Consider the following 19,374-nt stretch of genomic DNA (forward strand, 5'->3'; position numbering starts at 1 on the left):
ATTTTTCTTAAACCGTTAGTAACGGTTTAAGCCATTAACATTAATTTTCGAACGGAAATATGAAAATCTGCGATCTGATTTTTTGTCACCAATCTTATATTATTGGTTTACAGATATTTACGCAAAAACCTGCTCTTTCCAAGACAAAAAAGTTGTAAAAACGGTAAATCTGTGAGAGTGCAGCTTTAATTGTTTGTATGTGTACCCAATGCTTTTGAAATATTTATCAACAAATAGTAGATTTCAACTTGTCAGGTGTTTCTTTCCTTTATTTAAATCTGCACTCTTAAAGATTGAACGTTTTGATTTTTTTGTCTTAAAACGTGCCAACTTTTGCGAAAACGCATGGAAACAAGTGTTATAAGACTGTTGACATATTTATGTTCAAAAATTAAACTTTTTTTGCATTTCTTTGAAAGCGTATCTAGCGCTGCTAGCCATGAAACATTAATTTTCGAATGAAAATATGGAAATGTTAGCTGATCTTTTGTCAGCAGTCTTACATCCCCTGTTTGTTAAATAGATATATACGCAAAAATTGTCTCATTCCAAGACATTTTTTGTCAAAACGGTAAATCTGTGAGGGTGCAGTTTTAAAAGTGCAGTGGTATTACATTTGAAGCGAAACCAAAGTACTGGTTTCGCTAAACACTCACTTTTGTATCCGACTACAAAATTGATGTCAAATTTGTGCCGATCAAATTGCTCCGCGGGTCGTTAGATTAGTCTTATAGAGTATCACAGGTAGTGAATTTAACCAACTTTGCAAATGCATTTACTGTTAACAAAACACTCAATAACATAACTTGTTTTTAAATATGGCATAGTCTCTTTTGGCAAAGTCCGTGGAAAGTGGAAAATATTAATTACTGATAACAAGATTGTACCCATGTACAGCTGAAAATGCAAAGATATTAAATGATTGGTGAGTGCTAAAAGATTTACTGTGATCTACTGTTTCATGAGCTAGAAATACCGTGTTTTCTGCACCTTTATTTCGAATTAAATACAGTATCCTTCATAAGAACCGATATTTATTTATTATTTTCGATATATTAAAACAATTCTTTAAATTCTGGTAAATCTTATTTGGGAGTAAAAGTGCATCTTGAACATCGCTTGTACAAATTCTACCCGAGTAATAAGAACCCTGAAAACGATCAACACCCGTAGCATACACGGATGTCTCGGGGTGCCTGTAACTGGCTATCCAGACAGCCTGACCAGCCGTCAGTCGCACCACGGCAAGGTTACCGCCCTGGGATTCCATGTATTGGTGGGTGCTGGAAGATAAGAGAATAATATGTTTTGGTGAACATGAACGTACGTCTTTTACGTATACTGTTAGCTTACGCAAAATAATGCTAAACAAAAAAACATCAACAGCATTAACCTTTACAGAGCATAATTTATAACCATACGAATATTTGTGTTAGTACCTTTTAAAATATGTTTTAAAAATCTACTTATCTTCCAGATTTGTAATATTAACCAGATTGTTGTTAATTCAAATGCATTTTACTGAAAACCAACAGAACGTTGAGTTAAGATATATATATATATATATATATATATATATATATATATATATATATATATATATATATATATATATATATATATATATATATAAAACGCATCACGTGATACAATTGTCCACCTCTCACTATATAAGTCATAGGTTTAGCCTGGGCTGGTATTCAATATTGGTCTTAATTGGATCTAAGAACGATGTAGCTAATCGGATTGCTTGTTATCAAAAACTGACCGATGGGGTGAATGAAGTCGATGATGCATGGCCATAAGATTAACCTAAGATGAATATTGAATACCACCCCTGATCAACCAACCAGTATTACTAGCCGAATGGGTATTATCCGAATTACATTTGAATATCTTCTTAATCTTTCTTCTAGAATGAGCCCAAATAAACCGGTGAAACTTATTACTCAGATGAAGCGACATTTGTTGCAACCTACTTCGAAGTGTCGGCGATCGCGTCGACCTGATTAACTCCATTGACAGACAGCCTAGCGACAACTTGTTGCCTGGCGAAGTCGGCAACGAAGAAACTAAAGACGTATAGGCCGTCTATTTGACAGGTGAACATTCCTGAAAAATAAAACGCGATGTATAGTGTACAGTGTTAAACCTTACTTATTAGAAAGTATTCCTTTAAGAAATATTACGCACCACTGAGGGTCATATGACATTATAAGGACCGGCCAGTAAGCAACCGAAAGTGTATATGGACCGAGGCGTTAGCCGAGTATTATACTGAACATTTTACCATTCAATATGTTGAAACACTTAAGATGTGTTTCATTGAACAACGCTAAATTTTCGCCGTTGTGAAAATAACATGCCGTGTAACACCGCATAGATTTTCAACGCATAAAAAAGGTTTTTTTATGGGGCAAAAAAGCACACTTTCGCCGCATAAAAAGCAATTCAAACATATACTAGTACAATAGTGGGTTAAAAAGTTTCATCAAGATCGGTCTTAGTTTTTTATGTCCACTTAACAAGCTTTGAACAAGACTTTTAGAGACGTAATTTTTGACAAAGATTTAGTAAGATCGGTTTGAATGTTAAACAAACCAATTGATCTTTCTGCGAAAACGTTTGAAATGACGTTTAACCCGACTAAAGGATGGAATAAATGTTATGACAAAGCACAACACCGTCATTAGGGACATTCAGAAAACTGAATCGTCGTATGACGTAACATATATTCTTGCCTTATTGTCAGACTGACGTGCATGTAGTCTTGACAATGCGCACTTTAACATGTACGTGAAGTAAGCGGCCATGCGTCCTAGCGGCCTTGCGGCCTGAAGTTATCGGCCTAGCGGCGTGAAGTTAGCGGCCTAGCGGCGTGAAGGTAGCGGCCTAGCAACTTGAAGTTAGCGGCCTGGCGGCCTAGCGGCGTGAAGTTGGCGGCCTAGCGGCCTAAAATTGAACCCAATTCAAACCATGTGTACATGCATTCTCTCTTAATACAATGGCATAGTAACTGTTTTTTATGCACAAATTAACACATTAAAGCTATTATCAACTTTTTTCTTCAAAATGTCGATAAAGTAGTCAGCTATTTTAAAGCATTAAACATGTCTGTTCTTCGAAAACAATGATATATTTACTGTTTTATGCACAAATAATCACTCTTAAGCAACTAACTGTTTTTCAAAATAGTCGATCAAGCAGTTCAGTGGCCTAGCGGCCTAAAATTGGTTTCTAGTATAAACCATTTATACATGTACATGCCTTTCCTTCTCTAAAAAAATGACAAAGTTATGGTTTCTATCACAAATCACCATCCTTTAACGAATGTCTGCATTTCGCCCAAAACTCCGACAAGCTGCCTAAAAAATCCATTATAGCGAATATCAGCATTTTTTTTGTATTTAGCAAAAGAACCATAGATTAGTGCACTAGTCATTTAGGGGTTTATTTTCAACTTCCATTTTGGCTCAAGTTGCATGCCCACTTTTCCCATATTTTCTTTAAAATGACAGTAATATGCAACGCCCTAATCTTAATCATCACCATAATCAACAACATCATCACAACCACTATTATCATCACCACAATCACAACCACTACCACCATCATCATCCCCACAATCATCATCATCATCATCATCATCATCATCATCATCATCATCACAACCGTCATCATCATCTCCACAATCACAACCACCACCATCATCTCCACAATCACAACCACCACCATCATCATCATCATCCCCACCACCATCATTATTACCAACGCCAGCATCATCATAACTATAATCATTATGATCATCATCATCATCTTGATCATCATCATCATCATCATCATCATCATCATCATCATCATCATCGTCATCGTCATCATCATCAACGTCATCACCATCGTTTTTGTTGAAATATTTTTATACATGGTTAGGTTAATCCTCTTTATTAGGCAAAAAGGCACAGTTGCACCCCATATAAGCAATTTCTGCTTTATGCGTTGAGCGTCGCCGCATAAACGTTTATGCGTTGAAAGTCACCTCATAAACGAAAAAAACACGTTTATGCGGCGATGCCGCTATACGGCGTTATAATGCCGTACTTACCAGTTGTATGACGTCAGCGTTCCATATCACATTTTTGAGAGGTTCGGACCGGCCAAAACTATGATAAGGACCGGTGACGTCATAAAACTGGATTTTTATGAAAATACATTGATATACGGACCGATCAACTTAATATACACAAAGAAGGGACACATTTATGTAAGGTATTATGTATTAAAATAGAAACCTTTTACTAGCTGAAACTGAAACAAAGCGCGTTAAATAGCCATGCGAACAAAACGTTTCTTATTTATAACAAAACAATATAAAGCTGAAACAGAGCGAGTTAAATATTTTGGAAAACCAACATATGTGAAACCTAGTTTACTGAAAACGCTTGATTTTAGGAAGATTACGTAGGGCAAGTACGCTTATTCCGTTACATGTATAGTTTTATGCAATAGTTAGTGTTTAAGTGTTGGTTTCCTAAATGATTGAGTCGGAAGTCTGGGCGCTGACTTATCTTTTAGAATAACAAAGAAGGCTAACTTTAAGAGTGTCCTGTGCGAAATCCCTCAAATGCCATAACACAATTCAGTGAGCATGCGCGAGCGTCCATTCAACTCACTTAATTCAAAAAATAATCACCAAAAAGAAATAATTGGTTATGCTCGCGAATAAACGGAACATTGGCTGGTTTCAGATTGTACCAGCGCTTTCAAGAAAGGTTAGCCGACTGAAACCGACTGGAATCACCTTCAAAGAAAGTCAGCCGACTAAAACACCTATAAAGTCAGTAATCCGACTGAATTATGTTAAAAGAAAGCCAAATTAATCGCTTTTTAGAACAGTGAGGCGATTATATAATTTTATAGATAATAACAACCGACTGAAACGCATTCATCGAAAGTAAGCCAACTGAATCGCTTTCAATAAAGTCAACTATCTGAACATTTTAAAACTGTTCAATACCGTTCGCAGGGTTGTAGACACTTCCTTCATTGAGCAAGACTTTGTTGAACACAATAGGGTGGTCGATACCAAGATGGTGGAGGTTATGGTCCAGATACGAGGTGAAGGCAAACATCTCCTCCTGCCTTTTACCTGCAAAACAACTTAATGGTAAACATGCAGACAATATACGCTATACGACTGTCAATGTATGTTTTGTCCAACGTTGGGTAAAGTAGGGCGGCGATTACGATGTTGGGAAATCATATGCCCATAGACCTGTGTGGTTTGTCAAACTCCTCGAGGTCGTGGATGTTCTAGATATGAATATCGCGGGCTGATAACCTCGACAAAGGTTATTTCCCTTGTGGTGGAATTATCGGAGCTGTCAAATTCCGAATGTCGAGAATTGTTCGATCGCCTGAAGTCTTCCATACTCCGGTAGGGCAAAGATTGACAAACATGTTCTCTTCTCATCATCTCTTAACTGGAAACCTTGCGGGACATATAACTCATTCAACTTTATACATGTAATTTAACGTTGGAATAATATTCAATCGTATATCAAATGATAATGTGGAGTTATTTAATGACACAAAATATTTATTTATTTATTAATGCATATCATTGTTAGATTTTAATTATTTATCAAATTACTAAAGGACACTAGTACTAAATTATTACCTCGACGGACAGATTCCTTTGTCACCATTCCTTGAAATAACCTGCATATGGAATCGTTTAAACTATATACTGCAGAGGGAAATAGTTGAACTAAACAATAGCTGATCATTAAGCTGAAACAACGTGGTATTCTAAAACAGCGTAAAGAATACTAATATCAGTGTGTGCATATACCATGTGATTATTTACATCATAAATGCTACGTCGGAAGACACGTTTTGCTTCTAATGAAGACTTATAAGACAAAGATAATTTTTCTTTTTCTTCACAATTTTAAATGAAAGAAAAAAGGTAGTGATCAATTACGCTTAAATAGCACCGCATTTGTTTTAATACCGGAGTTTGATTAGTTGATTAGTTTCCTCAAACACTTCGACAAACCTGTTTCCAAAATAATGTTTTGACATTGCTCCATCAAGCGGCGGTTTTGCGAAATGGTTTGTCGAAGTGTTTTAAGAAACTAAACTCTCAATCAAGCTCTTGGGCAAGACCCCTGTAAGCGGCACAGACTGCATTATGTTTTATTTAGAATGGTGAAGAAACAGTAAAGTCATCTTTGTTTGAAGTCCTCATTCGAAGCAAAATGTTGCCTTCCGACGAAGCATTTATAACGCAATTTATCACGTGAAATGCAAACACTGAATATGATAATTGGCGGACGCCGGATTTGTGTTTTCTTAGGAAGTGCTATATCATTTTTCTTTGTACAAATACCTAATGCTGCTACAAAACGGAAAACATGTCCCAATTATGATGATAATAATAATATTATTCAACATACTCGTTGGAAGTTCTGTTAACAAATGCGATGCCATTCTCTGCCTCCTTCAGACGGATTTCAAAATCCTCTTTCACTTGTTTCAACTCGTTTCTTGAGCTAGCAAGTTCATTTTCGGTTTTCTCCAATCGCTCAAGGATTGTTTTAAGAATTCCATCATCTACCTCGGCAGCTGCGCATTTATCAAAAACGGCGCAAAATAAGCCTAACATAAGCCAGTTCAGTTCCATTTTTACGAGACTCTTCGTTGCACAATATTGAGATATTCTAAGGCTGTATATGGAAACATTCAAGCAGCTTATCTTTGATATTCAAAGCTGGGGGGCTTTTCAAGCTGTTTATTATCTATGAAATATTTTCAACAGAAGAATTGCACAAGTGGAAGAGCACAGTTGAACAATTTTTACTTCGATGTCGAAAAAAATGTACTGCAATACGTACAGCCATGTTTCACAATTAGTACTGCACTGTTTCACAATTAGTAATGCACTATTCCACAATTAGTACTACACTGTTCCACAATTTGTACTGCACTGTTTCACAATTAGTACTGCACTGTTTCACAATTAGTACTGCACTGTTTCACAATTAGTACTGCACTGTTCCACAATTAGTACTGCACTGTTTCACAATTAGTACTGCACTTTTCACAATTAGTACTGCACTGTTTCACAATTAGTACTGCACTGTTCCACAATTAGTACTGCACTGTTCCACAATTAGTAGTGCACTGTTTCACAATTAGTACTGCACTGTTTCACAATTAGTACTGCACAGTGGAATTATTCGTATTGCACTGTTTCAAAATTAGTACTGCACAGTGGAACGATTCGTATTGCACTGTTTCACAATTAGTACGGCACTGTGGAACAATTCGTATTGCACTGTTTCACAATTAGTACTACACTATTTCACAATTACCACGGCACAGTGGAACGATTCGTTTTGCACTGTTTCTCAATTAGTACGGCACTGTGGAACAATTCGTATTGCACTGTTTCGCAATTAGTACTACACTGTTTCACAATTACCACGGCACTGGAACCATTCATATTGCACTCTTTCATAATTAGTACTGCACAGTGGAACAATTCGTTCTGATTTGTTTCACAATTTGTACTGCACTGTGAAACCATTCGTATTGCACTGTTCACAATTGGTACTGCACTGTTTCACAATGTGTACTGCACTGTGGAACCATTTGTTTTGCACTGTTTTAAAATTTGTACTGCACTGTGGAACCATTTGTTTTGCACTGTTTCACAGTTGGTACTGCACTGTGGAGCCATTCGTATTGCACTGTTTCACAATTTGCACTACACTGTGGAACAATTCGTACTGCACTGTTTCATGATAAGTACTGCACTGTGGAACAATTCGTACTTCACTCTTTCACAATTTATACTGCACTGTGGAACCATTCGTATTGCACAGTGGAACAATTCGTACCCCACTGTTCCATAATAAGTACTGCACAGTGGAACAATTCGCATTGCACTGTTTCACAATTAATATTGCACTGTTTCATAATTAGTATTGCACTGTTTCACAATTACTAATGCACAGTGAAACAATTCGTATTGCACTGTTTCACAATTGGTACTGCACAGTGGAACAATTCGTACTGCTCTTTTTCATAATTAGTGCTGCACAGTGGAACAATTCGTACTGCACTGTTTCACAATAAGTAAGCCACTGTGGAACAATTCGTACTGCACTGTTTCACAATAAGTAAGGCACTGTGGAACAATTCGTACTGCACTGTTTCACAATTAGTAAGGCACTGTGGAACAATTCGTACTGCACTGTTTCACAATTAGTACTGCACAGTGGAACAATTCGTTCTGCACTGTTTCACAATTAGTACTGCACAGTGGAACAATTCGTATTGCACTGTTTCACAATTTGTTCTACACAGTGGAACCATTCGTATTGAACTCTTTCACAATTTGTACTGCACAGTGGAACCATTCGTACTGCACTGTTTCACAATTAGTACTGCACAGTGGAACAATTCATACTGCACGGTTTCACAATTAGTACGGCACTGTGGAACAATTCGTACTGCACTGTTTCACAATTAGTACGGTACTGTGGAACAATTAGTACTGCACAATGGAACAATTCGTTTTGCACTGTTTCACAACTGGTACTGCACAGTGGAACAATTCGTTCTGCACTGTTTCACAATTAGAACTGCACAGTGGAACAACTCGTTCTGCACTGTTTCACAATTAGTACGGCACTGTCGAACAATTCGTACTTCACTCTTTCACAGTTAGTACTGCACAGTGGAATAATTCGTATTGCACTGCTTCACAATAAGTACTACACTGTGAAACAATTCGTGCTGCACTGTTTTGCAATTTGTACTACACTGTGGAACAATTCGTACTGCAAAGTGGAATAATTCGTACTGATATGTATATACCGCTTACCTGCTCAAAACTGGTTACTGTTCCAAGTTGGTGGCGAGTTTCCACAGTTAACTGAGGTACCTCTTAACTTTAAAAAATGGTGGCTTGTTTCTATGGTTGACCAGAGATACCTCTTAACTTTCCAGAATGGTGGCGTGTTTCTAGGGTTGGTCAGAGGTACCTCTTAACTTTCCAAAATGGTGGCGTGTTTCTAGGGTTGGTCAGAGATACCTCTTAACTTTCCAAAATGGTGACGTGTTTCTAGGGTTGGTCAGAGGTACCTCTTATCTCTCCCAAATGTAGGCGTGTTTTTAGGGATAATCAGAGGAACCTCTTTACTCTCCAAAATGGTGGCGTGTTTCTAGGGTTGGTCAGAGGTACCTCTCGACTTTCCAAAATGGTGGCGTGTTTCTAGAGTTGATCAGATGAACCTCTTAGCTTTCCAAAATGGTGGCGTGTTTCTAGGGTTGATCAGATGAACCTCTTAGCTTTCCAAAATGGTGGCGTGAAAGAGTGAAGTACGAATTGTTCCACAGTGCAGTACTTATCATGAAACAGTGCAGTACGAATTGTTCCACAGTGTAGTGCAAATTGTGAAACAGTGCAATACGAATGGCTCCACAGTGCAGTACCAACTGTGAAACAGTGCAAAACAAATGGTTCCACAGTGCAGTACAAATTGTAAAACAGTGCAAAACAAATGGTTCCACAGTGCAGTACACATTGTGAAACAGTGCAGTACCAATTGTGAACAGTGCAATACGAATGGTTTCACAGTGCAGTACAAATTGTGAAACAAATCAGAACGAATTGTTCCACTGTGCAGTACTAATTATGAAAGAGTGCAATACGAATGGTTCCACTGTGCATTACAAATAGAGAAACAGTGCAGAACGAATCGTTCCACAGTGCAGTACAAATTGTGAAATAGTGCAGAACGTATGGTTCCACAGTGCAGAACAAATTGTGAAACAGTGCAGTACGAATTGTTCCACAGTCTAGTACTAATTGTGAAACATTGCATTACGAATTGTTCCACTGTGCAGTTGTTATCGTGAAACAGTGCAATACGAATTGATCCACTGTGCAGTACAAATTGTGAAAGAGTGCAGTACGAATGGTTCCACTGTGCAGTACCAATTGTGAAACAAACAGTGCAGTACGGATTGATCCACAGTGCCGTACTAATTTTAAAACAGTGTAATACGAATTGTTCCACTGTGCAGAACTAATCGTGAAACAGTGCAATACGAATTGTTCCACAGTGCCGTACTAATTGTGAAACAGTGCAATATGCAATTGTTCCACTGTGAAATACTAATTGTGAAACATTGCAGTACGAATTGTTCCACAGTGCCGTGGTAATTGTGAAACAGTGTAGTACTAATTGCGAAACAGTGCAATACGAATTGTTCCACAGTGCCGTACTAATTGTGAAACATTGCATTACGAATTGTTCCACTGTGCAGTTGTTATCGTGAAACAGTGCAATACGAATTGATCCACTGTGCAGTACAAATTGTGAAAGAGTGCAGTACGAATGGTTCCACTGTGCAGTACCAATTGTGAAACAAACAGTGCAGTACGGATTGATCCACAGTGCCGTACTTATTTTAAAACAGTGTAATACGAATTGTTCCACTGTGCAGAACTAATCGTGAAACAGTGCAATACGAATTGTTCCACAGTGCCGTACTAATTGTGAAACAGTGCAATATGCAATTGTTCCACTGTGAAATACTAATTGTGAAACATTGCAGTACGAATTGTTCCACAGTGCCGTGGTAATTGTGAAACAGTGTAGTACTAATTGCGAAACAGTGCAATACGAATTGTTCCACAGTGCCGTACTAATTGTGAAACAGTGCAAAACGAATCGTTCCACTGTGCCGTGGTAATTGTGAAATAGTGTAGTACTAATTGTGAAACAGTGCAATACGAATTGTTCCACAGTGCCGTACTAATTGTGAAACAGTGCAATACGAATCGTTCCACTGTGCAGTACTAATTTTGAAACAGTGCAATACGAATAATTCCACTGTGCAGTACTAATTGTGAAACAGTGCAGTACTAATTGTGAAACAGTGCACTACTAATTGTGGAACAGTGCAGTACTAATTGCGGAACAGTGCAGTACTAATTGTGAAACAGTGCAGTACTAATTGTGAAAAGTGCAGTACTAATTGTGAAACAGTGCAGTACTAATTGTGGAACAGTGCAGTACTAATTGTGAAACAGTGCAGTACTAATTGTGAAACAGTGCAGTACTAATTGTGAAACAGTGCAGTACAAATTGTGGAACAGTGTAGTACTAATTGTGGAATAGTGCATTACTAATTGTGAAACAATGCAGTACTAATTGTGAAACATGGCTGTACGTATTGCAGTACATTTTTTTCGACATCGAAGTAAAAATTGTTCAACTGTGCTCTTCCACTTGTGCAATTCTTCTGTTGAAAATATTTCATAAATAATAAACAGCTTGAAAAGCCCCCCAGCTTTGAATATCAAAGATAAGCTGCTTGAATGTTTCCATATACAGCCTTAGAATATCTCAATATTGTGCAACGAAGAGTCTCGTAAAAATGGAACTGAACTGGCTTATGTTAGGCTTATTTTGCGCCGTTTTTGATAAATGCGCAGCTGCCGAGGTAGATGATGGAATTCTTAAAACAATCCTTGAGCGATTGGAGAAAACCGAAAATGAACTTGCTAGCTCAAGAAACGAGTTGAAACAAGTGAAAGAGGATTTTGAAATCCGTCTGAAGGAGGCAGAGAATGGCATCGCATTTGTTAACAGAACTTCCAACGAGTATGTTGAATAATATTATTATTATCATCATCATAATTGGGACATGTTTTCCGTTTTGTAGCAGCATTAGGTATTTGTACAAAGAAAAATGATATAGCACTTCCTAAGAAAACACAAATCCGGCGTCCGCCAATTATCATATTCAGTGTTTGCATTTCACGTGATAAATTGCGTTATAAATGCTTCGTCGGAAGGCAACATTTTGCTTCGAATGAGGACTTCAAACAAAGATGACTTTACTGTTTCTTCACCATTCTAAATAAAACATAATGCAGTCTGTGCCGCTTACAGGGGTCTTGCCCAAGAGTTTGATTGAGAGTTCAGTTTCTTAAAACACTTCGACAAACCTTTTCGCAAAACCGCCGCTTGATGGCGCAATGTCAAAACATTATTTTGGAAACAGGTTTGTCGAAGTGTTTGAGGAAACTAATCAACTAATCAAACTCCGGTATTAAAACAAATGCGGTGCTATTTAAGCGTAATTGATCACTACCTTTTTTCTTTCATTTAAAATTGTAAAGAAAAAGAAAAATTATCTTTGTCTTATAAGTCTTCATTAGAAGCAAAACGTGTCTTCCGACGTAGCATTTATGATGTAAATAATCACATGGTATATGCACACACTGATATTAGTATTCTTTACGCTGTTTTAGAATACCACGTTGTTTCAGCTTAATGATCAGCTATTGTTTAGTTCAACTATTACCCTCTGCAGTATATAGTTTAAACGATTCCATATGCAGGTTATTTCAAGGAATGGTGACAAAGGAATCTGTCCGTCGAGGTAATAATTTAGTACTAGTGTCCTTTAGTAATTTGATAAATAATTAAAATCTAACAATGATATGCATTAATAAATAAATAAATATTTTGTGTCATTAAATAACTCCACATTATCATTTGATATACGATTGAATATTATTCCAAAGTTAAATTACATGTATAAAGTTGAATGAGTTATATGTCCCGCAAGGTTTCCAGTTAAGAGATGATGAGAAGAGAACATGTGTGTCAATCTTTGCCCTACCGGAGTATGGAGGACTTCAGGCGATCGAACAATTCTCGACATTCGGAATTTGACAGCTCCGATAATTCCACCACAAGGGAAATAACCTTTGTCGAGGTTATCAGCCCGCGATATTCATATCAAGAACATCCACGACCTCGAGGAGTTTGACAAACCACACAGGTCTATGGGCATATGATTTCCCAACATCGTAATCGCCGCCCTACTTTACCCAACGTTGGACAAAACATACATTGACAGTCGTATAGCGTATATTGTCTGCATGTTTATCATTAAGTTGTTTTGCATGTAAAAGGCAGGAGGAGATGTTTGCCTTCACCTCGTATCTGGACCATAACCTCGACCATCTTGGTATCGACCACCCCATTGTGTTCAACAAAGTCTTGCTCAATGAAGGAAGTGCCTACAACCCTGCGAACGGTATTGAACAGTTTTAAAATGTTCAGATAGTTGACTTTATTGAAAGCGATTCAGTTGGCTTACTTTCGATGAATGCGTTTCAGTCGGTTGTACTTATCTATAAAATTATATAATCGCCTCACTGTTCTAAAAAGCGATTAATTTGGCTTTCTTTTAACATAATTCAGTCGGATTACTGACTTTATAGGTGTTTTAGTCGGCTGACTTTCTTTGAAGGTGATTCCAGTCGGTTTCAGTCGGCTAACCTTTCTTGAAAGCGCTGGTACAATCTGAAACCAGCCAATGTTCCGTTTATTCGCGAGCATAACCAATTATTTCTTTTTGGTGATTATTTTTTGAATTAAGTGAGTTGAATGGACGCTCGCGCATGCTCACTGAATTGTGTTATGGCATTTGAGGGATTTCGTACAGGACACTCTTAAAGTTAGCCTTCTTTGTTATTCTAAAAGATAAGTCAGCGCCCAGACTTCCGACTCAATCATTTAGGAAACCAACAGTTAAACACTAACTATTGCATAAAACTATACATGTAACGGAATAAGCGTACTTGCCCTACGTAATCTTCCTAAAATCAAGCGTTTTCAGTAAACTAGGTTTCACATATGTTGGTTTTCCAAAATATTTAACTCGCTCTGTTTCAGCTTTATATTGTTTTGTTATAAATAAGAAACGTTTTGTTCGCATGGCTATTTAACGCGCTTTGTTTCAGTTTCAGCTAGTAAAAGGTTTCTATTTTAATACATAATACCTTACATAAATGTGTCCCTTCTTTGTGTATATTAAGTTGATCGGTCCGTATATCAATGTATTTTCATAAAAATCCAGTTTTATGACGTCACCGGTCCTTATCATAGTTTTGGCCGGTCCGGACCTCTCAAAAATGTGATATGGAACGCTGACGTCATACAACTGGTAAGTACGGCATTATAACGCCGTATAGCGGCATCGCCGCATAAACGTGTTTTTTTTTCGTTTATGAGGTGACTTTCAACGCATAAACGTTTATGCGGCGACGCTCAACGCATAAAGCAGAAATTGCTTATATGGGGTGCAACTGTGCCTTTTTGCCTAATAAAGAGGATTAACCTAACCATGTATTATAAAGCTAAAAAATATTTCAACAAAAACGATGATGATGACGTTGATGATGATGACGATGATGATGATGATGATGATGATGATGATCAAGATGATGATGATGATCATAATGATTATAGTTATGATGATGCTGGCGTTGGTAATAATGATGGTGGTGGGGATGATGATGATGGTGGTGGTTGTGATTGTGGAGCTGATGGTGGTGGTTGTGATTGTGGAGATGATGATGACGGTTGTGATGATGATGATGATGATGATGATGATGATGATGATGATAGTGGTTGTGATGATGTTGTTGATTATGGTGATGATTAAGATTAGGGCGTTGCATATTACTGTCATTTTAAAGAAAATATTGGAAAAGTGGGCATGCAAGTTGAGCCAAAATGGAAGTTGAAAATAAACCCCTAGAGTGTTCAAATGACTAGTGCACTAATCTATGGTTCTTTTGCTAAATACAAAAAAAATGCTGATATTCGCTATAATGGATTTTTTAGGCAGCTTGTCGGAGTTTTGGGCGAAATGCAGACATTCGTTAAAGGATGGTGATTTGTGATAGAAACCATAACTTTGTCATTTTTTTAGAGAAGGAAAGGCATGTACATGTATAAATGGTTTATACTAGAAACCAATTTTAGGCCGCTAGGCCACTGAACTGCTTGATCGACTATTTTGAAAAACAGTTAGTTGCTTAAGAGTGATTATTTGTGCATAAAACAGTAAATATATCATTGTTTTCGAAGAACAGACATGTTTAATGCTTTAAAATAGCTGACTACTTTATCGACATTTTTGAAGAAAAAAGTTGATAATAGCTTTAATGTGTTAATTTGTGCATAAAAAACAGTTACTATGCCATTGTATTAAGAGAGAATGCATGTACACATGGTTTGAATTGGGTTCAATTTTAGGCCGCTAGGCCGCCAACTTCACGCCGCTAGGCCGCCAGGCCGCTAACTTCAAGTTGCTAGGCCGCTACCTTCACGCCGCTAGGCCGCTAACTTCACGCCGCTAGGCCGATAACTTCACGCCGCAAGGCCGCTAGGACGCATGGCCGCTTACTTCACGTACATGTTAAAGTGCGCATTGTCAAGACTACATGCACGTCAGTCTGACAATAAGGCAAGAATATATGTTACGTCATACGACGATTCAGTTTTCTGAATGTCCCTAATGACGGTGTTGTGCTTTGTCATAACATTTATTCCATCCTTTAGTCGGGTTAAACGTCATTTCAAACGTTTTCGCAGAAAGATCAATTGGTTTGTTTAACATTCAAACCGATCTTACTAAATCTTTGTCAAAAATTACGTCTCTAAAAGTCTAGTTCAAAGCTTGTTAAGTGGACATAAAAAACTAAGACCGATCTTGATGAAACTTTATAACCCACTATTGTACTAGAATATGTTTTAATTGCTTTTTATGCGGCGAAAGTGTGCTTTTTTGCCCCATAAAATAAACCTTTTTATGCGTTGAAAATCTATGCGGTGTTACACGGCATGTTATTTTCACAACGGCGAAAATTTAGCGTTGTTCAATGAAACACATCTTAAGTGTTTCAACATATTGAATGGTAAAATGTTCAGTATAATACTCGGCTAACGCCTCGGTCCATATACACTTTCGGTTGCTTACTGGCCGGTCCTTATAATGTCATATGACCCTCAGTGGTGTGTAATATTTCTTAAAGGAATACTTTCTAATAAGTAAGGTTTAACACTGTACACTATACATCGCGTTTTATTTTTCAGGAATGTTCACCTGTCAAATAGACGGCCTATACGTCTTAAGTTTCTTCGTTGCCGACTTCGCCAGGCAACAAGTTGTCGCTAGGCTGTCTGTCAATGGAGTTAATCAGGTCGACGCGATCGCCGACACTTCGAAGTAGGTTGCAACAAATGTCGCTTCATCTGAGTAATAAGTTTCACCGGTTTATTTGGGCTCATTCTAGAAGAAAGATTAAGAAGATATTCAAATGTAATTCGGATAATACCCATTCGGCTAGTAATACTGGTTGGTTGATCAGGGGTGGTATTCAATATTCATCTTAGGTTAATCTTATGGTCATGCATCATCGACTTCATTCACTCCATCGGTCAGTTTTTGATAACAAGCAATCCGATTAGCTACATCGTTCTTAGATCCAATTAAGACCAATATTGAATACCAGCCCAGGCTAAACCTATGACTTATATAGTGAGAGGTGGACAATTGTATCACGTGATGCGTTTTATATATATATATATCTTAACTCAACGTTCTGTTGGTTTTCAGTAAAATGCATTTGAATTAACAACAATCTGATTAATATTATAAATCGGGAAGATAAGTAGATTTTTAAAACATATTTTAAAAGGTACTAACACAAATATTCGTATGGTTATAAATTATGCTCTGTAAAGGTTAATGCTGTTGATGTTTTTTTGTTTAGCATTATTTCGCGTAAGCTAACAGTATACGTAAAAGACGTACGTTCATGTTCACCAAAACATATTATTCTCTTATCTTCCAGCACCCACCAATACATGGAATCCCAGGGCGGTAACCTTGCCGTGGTGCGACTGACGGCTGGTCAGGCTGTCTGGATAGCCAGTTACAGGCACCCCGAGACATCCGTGTATGCTACGGGTGTTGATCGATTATCTACGTTTTCAGGGTTCTTATTACTCGGGTAGAATTTGTACAAGCGATGTTCAAGATGCACTTTTACTCCCAAATAAGATTTACCAGAATTTAAAGAATTGTTTTAATATATCGAAAATAATAAATAAATATCGGTTCTTATGAAGGATACTGTATTTAATTCGAAATAAAGGTGCAGAAAACACGGTATTTCTACCTCATGAAACAGTAGATCACAGTAAATCTTTTAGCACTCACCAATCATTTAATATCTTTGCATATTCAGCTGTACATGGGTACAATCTTGTTATCAGTAATTAATATTTTCCACTTTCCACGGACTTTGCCAAAAGAGACTATGCCATATCTAAAAACAAGTTATGTTGTTGAGTGTTTTGTTAACAGCAAATGCATTTGCAAAGTTGGTTAAATTCACTACCTGTGATACTCTATAAGACTATTCTAACGACCCACGGAGCAATTTGATCGGCACAAATTTGACATCAATTTTGTAGTCGGATACAAAAGTGAGTGTTTAGCGAAACCAGTACTTTGGTTTCGCTTCAAATGTAATACAATACCAGTGCACTTTTAAAACTGCACCCTCACAGATTTCCCGTTTTGACAAAAAATGTCTTGGAATGAGACAATTTTTGCGTATATATCTATTTAACAAACAGGGGATGTAAGACTGCTGACAAAAGATCAGCTAACATTTCCATATTTTCATTCGAAAATTAATGTTTCATGGCTAGCAGCGCTAGATACGCTTTCAAAGAAATGCAAAAAAAGTTTAATTTTTGAACATAAATATGAAAACATGCTATCTGTTTTTGTCAACAGTCTTATATCACTTGTTTCCATGCGTTTTTGCAAAAGTTTTAAGACAAAAAAAAATCAAAACGTTCATTCTTTAAGAGTGCAGATTTAAATAAAGGAAAGAAACACCTGACAAATTGAAATCTACTATTTGTTGACAAATATTTCAAAAGCATTGGGTACACATGCAAACAATTAAAGCTGCACTCTCACAGATTTACCATTTTTACAACATTTTTTTTGTCTTGGAAAGAGCAGGTTTTTGCGTAAATATCTGTAAACCAATAATATAAGATTGCTCACAAAAAATCAGATCGCAGATTTTCATATTTCCGTTCGAAAATTAATGTTTATGGCATAAACCGTTACTAACGGTTTAAGAAAAATGCATAAACATCAATTTTTGAACTTAAATATAAAAATCTGCGATCTGATTTTTTGTCAGCAGTCTTATATAACTAGTTTCTATGGATTTTCGCAAAAATTGGCTCGTTCCAAGACAAAAAAAAAAAAAAAAAAAAATAATGTCAAAACGTTCAATCTGTGAGAGTGTAGCTTTAAGGCATTGCTTTATCCACAATACAACAGACGACAAAATAATTGCGCTTGCACGGTTGAATATTTGGTTTCGTTTAGACTGCGTCTCGTTCATTTACCCATTAAAGGTTTACCTTGATGATTCGTTTTACATTTCATAACATAAGTTCAGATGCTGGTGGCAGAAAGAAAATACTGTCGTGTAGAAGATTACTTGGTAGAGCTTGGTCATAGATCATAGCTCGACCATCTACAAATGAACTAAGAATTGGTTGACCTAGGTGGTAGGTTGTAGCTCGACCATCTACAAATACACAAAGAATTGGTTGACCTGCGTCATAGATTGTAGCTCGACCATATACAAATACAATAAGAATTGGTTGACCTGGGTCATAGATTGTAGCTCGACCATATACAAATACTCTAAGAATTGGTTGACCTGGGTCATAGATCGTAGCTCGACCATCTACAAATACACTAAGAATTGGTTGACCTAGGTGGTAGGTTGTAGCTCGACCATCTACAAATACACTAAGAATTGGTTGACCTCGGTCATAGATCGTAGCTCGACCATATACAAATACTCTAAGAATTGGTTGACCTGGGTCATAGATCGTAGCTCGGTCATCTACAAATACTCTAAGAATTGGTTGATCTGAGTCATAAATCGTAGCTCGGTAATATACAAATACACTAAGAATTGTTGATCTGAGTCATAGATCGTAGCTCGGTAATATACAAATACACTAAGAACTGGTTGACCTGGGTTGTAGATCGTAGCTCGACCAGATACAAATACACTAAGAATTGGTTGACCTCGGTCATAGATCGTAGCTCGACCAGATACAAATACACTAAGAATTGGTTGACCTGGGTCATAGATCGTAGCTCGACCAGATACAAATACACTAAGAATTGGTTGACCTGGGTCATAGATCGTAGCTCGACCATATAAAAATACACTAAGAATTGGGTGACCTTGGTCTTAGATCGTAGCTCGACCATATACAAATACACTAAGAATTGGTTGAACTGGGTTGTAGATTGTAGCGTGACCATTTGGAATACGTTGATAATTGATTGAACAGCGTTCCTAGTTGCGATATCTAAAATTCATTATGAACTTATTACCATTGGTCATATAGCTCGTTTATCTAAAATATATTA

At 37.2% G+C, this 19,374-nt stretch overlaps 2 protein-coding genes across 2 annotated transcripts; one reads left to right on the plus strand and one right to left on the minus strand.

The window, feature by feature from the left end:
* Positions 1 to 644: 644 nt before the first annotated feature.
* LOC128245954 (protein HP-25 homolog 1-like) lies at positions 645 to 6,592 on the minus strand. Its single transcript, XM_052964173.1, has 5 exons — positions 6,459 to 6,592; positions 5,015 to 5,146; positions 1,980 to 2,112; positions 1,106 to 1,283; positions 645 to 668 (listed from the first exon to the last, which is right to left on the minus strand). The coding sequence occupies exons 1-5, from the start codon at positions 6,490 to 6,492 to the stop codon at positions 645 to 647; spliced, it is 501 nt and encodes a 166-aa protein (XP_052820133.1). The 5' UTR covers positions 6,493 to 6,592.
* Positions 6,593 to 11,457: 4,865 nt separating this feature from the next.
* Positions 11,458 to 16,904, plus strand: LOC128245955 (complement C1q tumor necrosis factor-related protein 7-like). The gene is made up of 4 exons (XM_052964174.1): positions 11,458 to 11,684; positions 13,007 to 13,131; positions 15,981 to 16,113; positions 16,742 to 16,904. The coding sequence occupies exons 1-4, from the start codon at positions 11,458 to 11,460 to the stop codon at positions 16,902 to 16,904; spliced, it is 648 nt and encodes a 215-aa protein (XP_052820134.1).
* The last annotated feature ends 2,470 nt before the right edge of the window (positions 16,905 to 19,374 follow it).

This window comes from Mya arenaria, chromosome 9 (assembly GCF_026914265.1).
Source record: "Mya arenaria isolate MELC-2E11 chromosome 9, ASM2691426v1".
NCBI classification, from domain to species: Eukaryota; Metazoa; Mollusca; class Bivalvia; order Myida; family Myidae; genus Mya; species Mya arenaria.